Source organism: Tursiops truncatus, chromosome 1 (genome assembly GCF_011762595.2).
Source record: "Tursiops truncatus isolate mTurTru1 chromosome 1, mTurTru1.mat.Y, whole genome shotgun sequence".
NCBI lineage: Eukaryota > Metazoa > Chordata > Mammalia > Artiodactyla > Delphinidae > Tursiops > Tursiops truncatus.
In genome coordinates this window covers 159,024,165-159,030,164 of record NC_047034.1, presented here as the reverse complement: position 1 = coordinate 159,030,164, position 6,000 = coordinate 159,024,165, and the positions used below count along the sequence as shown (strand labels likewise).

The following is a 6,000-nucleotide window of genomic DNA, read 5'->3' as shown; positions in this document are numbered from 1 at the left end:
TGCGCGGATGCCACCCAGGGACAGGGTTCTGCCCTAGGGCCAGCCTCAGTCCTTCCTCCTGCCCTGGACAGGTGAAGGAGGTCCCTGACCCATCCCCTGGGCTGCCCCAACTTCCCTCCCACACACTCTGTGCCTAATGGTGCATCTCTAGCTCCTTTGAAAAAAGGCTTTTGCTGCAACAGGGAAGATGGAAGTTCCATCTCAGGAGTCACCTCCCAGGAGGGAAGGGGTGTGACTCTCCGAGGGTCAAAGGGGAGGGTGAATCTGATGTTTTAGGAAGGTCCCATCCTGAGACAGATAATAGCCAAGGTGATGGCTTGATGCTCAGAAGGTCACCCTTCACCGACTTGTGACTCCTGGAAGGGCCAACCTCCTCACCTTTGCCCCTGTTGTTTTCTTTGCCTTGAATCACTGGCTGCAGGCCTTCCTTCTCATTCTTTAGGTCTCTGGTGTGTTCCTGCTGTAGGAGGCCTGTCCTGACACCCTGGTTGGATCAATCTGTCCTGTGCCCCCCAGCTCCTGGGCCCCCTGGCAGCTCTCCTCGCTCTATAGAGGACTTGCCTGTTTGTGAGCCCACCTGGCTCCAGCCAGCCTCCGTCTGGCGTGGGAGGAAGGTAGACCTGGAGAAGAGTGCAGCTTTGAGTCCCATCTCGGCCTCTGCTGTGTGACCTTGGGCAAGTCACTGAACCATGTGAGTCCAGGGTCCTTATCTGTGAAATGGGGATGGTAACAGCTGCCTCACTGGGTTGATGTGAAGATTAAATGAGATCATGCTCATGGTGGGGACTGTACAAATGGCAGCTGTATTATTCTAGCTCACTGCCTGGCACACAGCTTGGAAAATGTTAGTTGAATTCATCAGCCCTTCTGGTGCCCCCCCTTCCTGCCCCCACCTACCGTCCCTGTCTTGGGAGGGGGGAAAGTAGGTATGAACAAAAAGGATTGGAGGGCAGATGGAATAGGAGGCTGGGAGAAGGGCGATCAGGGCCTTCTGGCATCGCTGGGAGCTAGCTGCTCCAGCAACAGCCGGAGCCTGGCTGGAGGCGGTGCAGTGACCCACCTGTGCCCTCATCCTCATCAGCTAGGTGAGGCAGCGGGAAGAGGTGGAGCTGGGATCCACCTCTACACTGTGGCTCTTCAAAGCTACCTGGGGCCCATCGGCACACAGTAGGTGCGTTCTGAAAGCAGAGTAGCCGGAGGCAGAAATGTTGAATGAATGCGAAAGGTATGAATGAACGGATGGAAACATGAATGGAGGTGGGATGGACGCTTGAAGTCTGGGGCGAGGAGGAACGAGCATCTCCCTCCCGATCTCTGGGTTGGGAGACCTGCAGCCAAGACCGGCCCGGGGCTCCCTCCCCTCCCTGCCCCTCCCGCCCCGGCCTCCCCCCTCTTCGCGGCGCGCAGCCTGGCGGAGCCCGCGCCCAGCCACAGCCCGCGTCGGAGCCAGCGCTCGCGCCCAGCCGAGAGAGCCCAGGCAGCGCATCCTTGGGAGGGGGTTGCCCCGGCCCCCTCCCCTCCAACCCCAGTCCCCGGAGATCGGCCTTCGGGGCGGGGAGGCAAAGTCCCGGTGCAAGATCGGGGGACCAGCAGCGAGGACGCCGGGGAACCGCAGCCAACAGGTGCGGGGGCTTGGGGGACCCCCGGGCTCGGGGTGGGGGACTTCAGAGGACCCTGGGCGGGAGCCAAGAGTCTCGGGAGATAACCTGGGTGCTTGGAGGCTGGGTCCCCGGCATGCTCTGCCCTCCTCCCGGCAGGCAGGCTCCTAAAGAATGCTTCGCGCCCTCGCTCCCCGCACCGCAGCCCGCACAGCCCCAGAGATGCAGGGAGGTCCCGCTGAGGAAGCGGGTCCGCCGGCGCCCGCTGGGGGTGTGAAGGAGACCCCTCATGCTCCCCGGGGGGTCTCCAGGGATCGGCAACCCTCTTACATACGTCCGGGGTCCTCCCTTCTCAGCCGGGGAAAGGACGGGTCTGAGCGAGCGAGGAGGGGCGGGGTGCGAGGCCGGATTTATGAATGAAGAGGGCGGCCAGCACGCCGGTCCAGCGACCCCTGGCGGCCACCGGGGCGCATCGCGGCCACGGGATTCAAGGGGGGACTAGCGGGGGCTGGGGGCTGACGGGCCCAGCCCCTGTGCCTGGGGCTCTCCCCTCGCTTTCGGAGAGGTTGTCAGTTCCTCCCTGCACCTCTACCCACACTGTGTGTGTGTGTGTGTGTGTGTGTGTGCGCGCGCGCGCGCGTGCGTGCGTGTGTGCGTGCGTGTGTGCCCCACCAGGGAGGGTCTGGCAGGTCTTGTGGGCAGGGCGTGGGTCTTCAAAAGCCTCCCTTGACCAGTTTTTCAACCAAAAATTCAGGCCTGTGAACTGACTCAGGAGAGAACATTTAAATCAGGATGGCTTCCCCTCTCCAATCTGTGGTGTTTGGTGGACTCAGACAGACCTGGAATAACAGCTTTGTGACCTTGAGCAAGGGGCTCAACCTCTCTGAGCTTCTATCTCCCCCTCTGCAAAGCAGGGCTCTTAATAGTGGTAACCGGCAATGACCGTGAAGCCGGCTTCCGGTGCCAGTTTCTGGGTAAAGCACTCGGCATTCATTAGAGCTCATTATTCCTCAGCGAGGCCCTGTGAGGCCGGCTCAGTTATTACTCCACGGGGTAGATGGGGAAACCAAGGCTGAGAGGGGTGAGGTAAGTTACCCAACTGGTATGAAATTGGGAGGCAAGGCAGATCTGTCTTTCTCCATCGATTTCGGGCTCTCCATAACCCACGTGACTGTGAGAATTAAGAGGAAGCTCATCTGCAAGTTGCCTGGCACTCTCCCTAATGTTCCCTTTTCCTTCCTTCAGAAGGTTTCAGGCTGGGACCACAAACACCTGAGTGCAAGACTCTGGGTCCCCTGAGGGAAGTGGGCTAAGGCCTGGCCCAGGGGCGCCCCTCCCTTGGGGGAGCCTGGGATGTCCATCAGCTGTAGTGGCTCCTGAGCTCATGGAGCCCTCGGCCACCCCAGGGCCCCAGATGGGGGTCCCCACTGACAGCGGGGAACCGTCCCCGGTGCCTCCAGACTACGAAGACGAGTTTCTCCGCTATCTGTGGCGTGACTATCTGTACCCGAAGCAGTACGAGTGGGTCCTCATCGCCGCCTATGTGGCTGTGTTCCTCGTGGCCCTGCTGGGCAACACGCTGGGTAGGTCTCTAGGTCCCTGTGGTGCTTCAGGCTTCCCCTGGGGACTGGGAGGGGTCCTGGGCCTTGCTTCTCTCCCCCTCCCCCAAGTCCCTACTGGGTACTGTGGGGGAAGGGTCTCACTGATGGGACCCAGCTAGACTGGGCGTGGCTCTGCCACCGGCCTCATCTCATCCTGCTCCCACCCTGCAGTCTGCCTGGCCGTGTGGCGGAACCACCACATGAGGACGGTCACCAACTACTTCATCGTCAACCTGTCCCTGGCCGACGTTCTGGTGACGGCCATCTGCCTGCCGGCTAGCTTGCTGGTAGACATTACTGAATCCTGGCTCTTCGGCCATGCCCTCTGCAAGGTCATCCCCTATCTACAGGTGAGCTTTGCCTGGGTGCCCCTCATGACCCCCCTGTCATACCAAGTACAAAAACCATGGCCTTGTGTAGGTCTCAGTGACCCTCAAACTTGCCTTTTAGACAGGACATGGCTCAGTACCTCGGCAGTGTCATGCTCTATTGTTAGCAAGGGCAGGCCGTCAGGCACGACACTCAAGGACACAGACACAGAAACAGCCCCATATACTCATACAGAGATACCCTCCAGGTCACACTCATAGACATTCACAGAGGCATGTTCGGACACATGTACAGTCACTTCCAGGTACACGGGCACACAGTGCAGGAGAGAGGCGCAAGCCCACCGTGACAGAGAATGGGCCTGTTCCCTGACCCCAAGGGGGCAGCTTTGAGGTGGCAGGCTGGCAAGAGTCTCCTCCCCGGCCCTTCCGCTCCTGGCTGGGGCCTTCCCTCTCCCAGCGGTGGGTGTCAGGCTGTCCTGTACGGTTGTTGGGCCAGAAGGAGAGCTGGCCAGAGGGTTGCATCCCTCGACCCTCTCCCTGTACCCCAGAGGGCAGGGGGCACTCCTGGAGCCAGTGCCCCTGCGTCTCTGGCCTAGGTTCATCTCTGCCTCCCAGAATGAGGACTCTTTCCTCACAGCCTGGGGAAGGGATGGGATCCCAGGGCAGAGAGAAATGCCTCTTGGATTTCCCATTATTTGGAGGTTTCCCACTCAACCCATTAACTTTGGCAACCCTGAGAATAAAGACAGGCAGGTGAGGAAATCCACCTTAGGCAAGTTATTTAATCTTTCTTGCTTCAGTTTCCTTACCTGTACCTTGGGGGTAAGAGGACACACCTCAAGGGTTGTTCTGAGGATAACGAGAACAGTGTCCGGCATGTAGTTATTTCCTAAAGTGTAAATTATTATCCATAGTAGGGGAGCACCTACTATGTGCCCGGTCTCAAGCTGGACATTCTCCATCCATAATTTCATTTATTCTCACAAGAATCCTGCCAGGTGGATGATACATTCCCATTCTGCATACGAGGCTCAGAGGGGGTGAGTGATTTGCCCAAATCTACACAGGCAGTAAGTGGTGGAGTCAGGATTTGCACTGCACCTGGCTGCCTGGTATTTCTGGGCTGTGAGCTCCATCACTCACCCCATGTCTCTGGGTGGCCCCCAAAAGGACTGACACTGTGTCCCCATGGGGCAGGCCGTGTCTGTGTCAGTGGCAGTGCTGACTCTCAGCTTCATCGCCCTGGACCGCTGGTATGCTATCTGCCACCCCCTGCTGTTCAAGAGCACTGCCCGGCGTGCCCGTGGCTCCATCCTGGGCATCTGGGCTGTGTCGCTGGCTGTCATGGTGCCCCAGGCTGCTGTCATGGAATGCAGCAGTGTGCTGCCCGAGCTAGCCAACCGCACCCGGCTCTTCTCTGTCTGCGATGAACGCTGGGCAGGTAACGGCGGGAGCCTTGGGCAGGTGTCCCTGAAGTGGGCACCTCCGGGGCACACCCCCCCAGAGCAGACATCTATCAGGGCACTTTTGGGGTGGGCACCCAGGGGTGGGTATCTCTTGGGAGGATACCCTAGAGCAGGCATCTAGCAGGGATACCTCTGGTGTGGGTACCTTCTCTAGTGTAGACATCGGCCAGGGGTCCCTCCAGGATGGAGACCACTGGGCTGGGCAACTCCAGGGTCTCTCTGCCATGGCACCTGTATGGGGCCCAACTGCTTACTTTGGCCCTAGTCAGGGCAGGGTGGTATTGTTAAGCAGGGCAGGCTGGGGCTTCCCAGACTGAGCCCAACCCGTGCATCTCTTGGCCCCTGCAGATGACCTCTATCCCAAGATCTACCACAGTTGCTTCTTCATTGTCACCTACCTGGCCCCACTAGGCCTCATGGCAATGGCCTATTTCCAGATCTTCCGCAAGCTCTGGGGCCGCCAGGTGAGGCCCACTCTGGTGTCACTGTGTGGGCTGGGAGGGGACAGGGGTACTGGTCTGAGGGAGTAGACAGCCCTCTGCCTTCAGAACATGCCATCCTGGCTGCAACCAGAGAGGCAAGGCCTAGGCATGCGTCAAACTCAAGGCCGAAAGTGCTAGTGCCGGCCCTGGAACCGAATAGTAACTGGCATCCTTCTAATATCAGTAGCTGCCAGTTACTGCACCAGGCACTCCCAGCTAGTCTTGCATCCTCTTCACCACCATCCGTTATCCCCTTTTTTTTCTTTTTAATAAATTTATTTATTTTATTTTTTTTGGCTGCGTTGGGTCTTTGTTGGTGCACGCGGGCCTTCTCTAGTTGCGGCGAGAGGGGGCTACTCTTTGTTGCGGTGCGCGGGCTTCTCATTGCGGTGGCTTCTCTTGCTGCAGAGCACGGGCTCTAGGCGCGCGGGCTTCAGTAGTTGCAGCACGGGGGCTCAGTAGTTGTGGCTTGAGGGCTCTAGAGCGCAGGCTCAGTAGTTGTGGCACACGGGCTTAGTTGC

The 6,000-nt window shown here is 59.0% G+C and overlaps 1 protein-coding gene across 2 annotated transcripts in view; it reads left to right on the top strand.

Moving 5' to 3' along the window:
- The first annotated feature begins 1,409 nt into the window (after window positions 1-1,409).
- The window catches only part of HCRTR1 (hypocretin receptor 1), a 12,861-nt gene continuing 8,270 nt past the window's right edge, over window positions 1,410-6,000 (top strand). The window contains exons 1-5 of one of the 2 annotated variants that reach the window (XM_073793015.1): window positions 1,410-1,622; window positions 2,844-3,181; window positions 3,371-3,549; window positions 4,729-4,972; window positions 5,346-5,461. In XM_073793015.1, the coding sequence (XP_073649116.1) occupies window positions 2,983-3,181; window positions 3,371-3,549; window positions 4,729-4,972; window positions 5,346-5,461 (738 nt within the window). In that variant the 5' untranslated portion in view covers window positions 1,410-1,622; window positions 2,844-2,982. Of the gene's footprint in view, window positions 1,623-1,668; window positions 3,182-3,370; window positions 3,550-4,728; window positions 4,973-5,345; window positions 5,462-6,000 lie in introns of those variants that run through there. The other variant, XM_033839067.2, reaches the window with a different exon arrangement.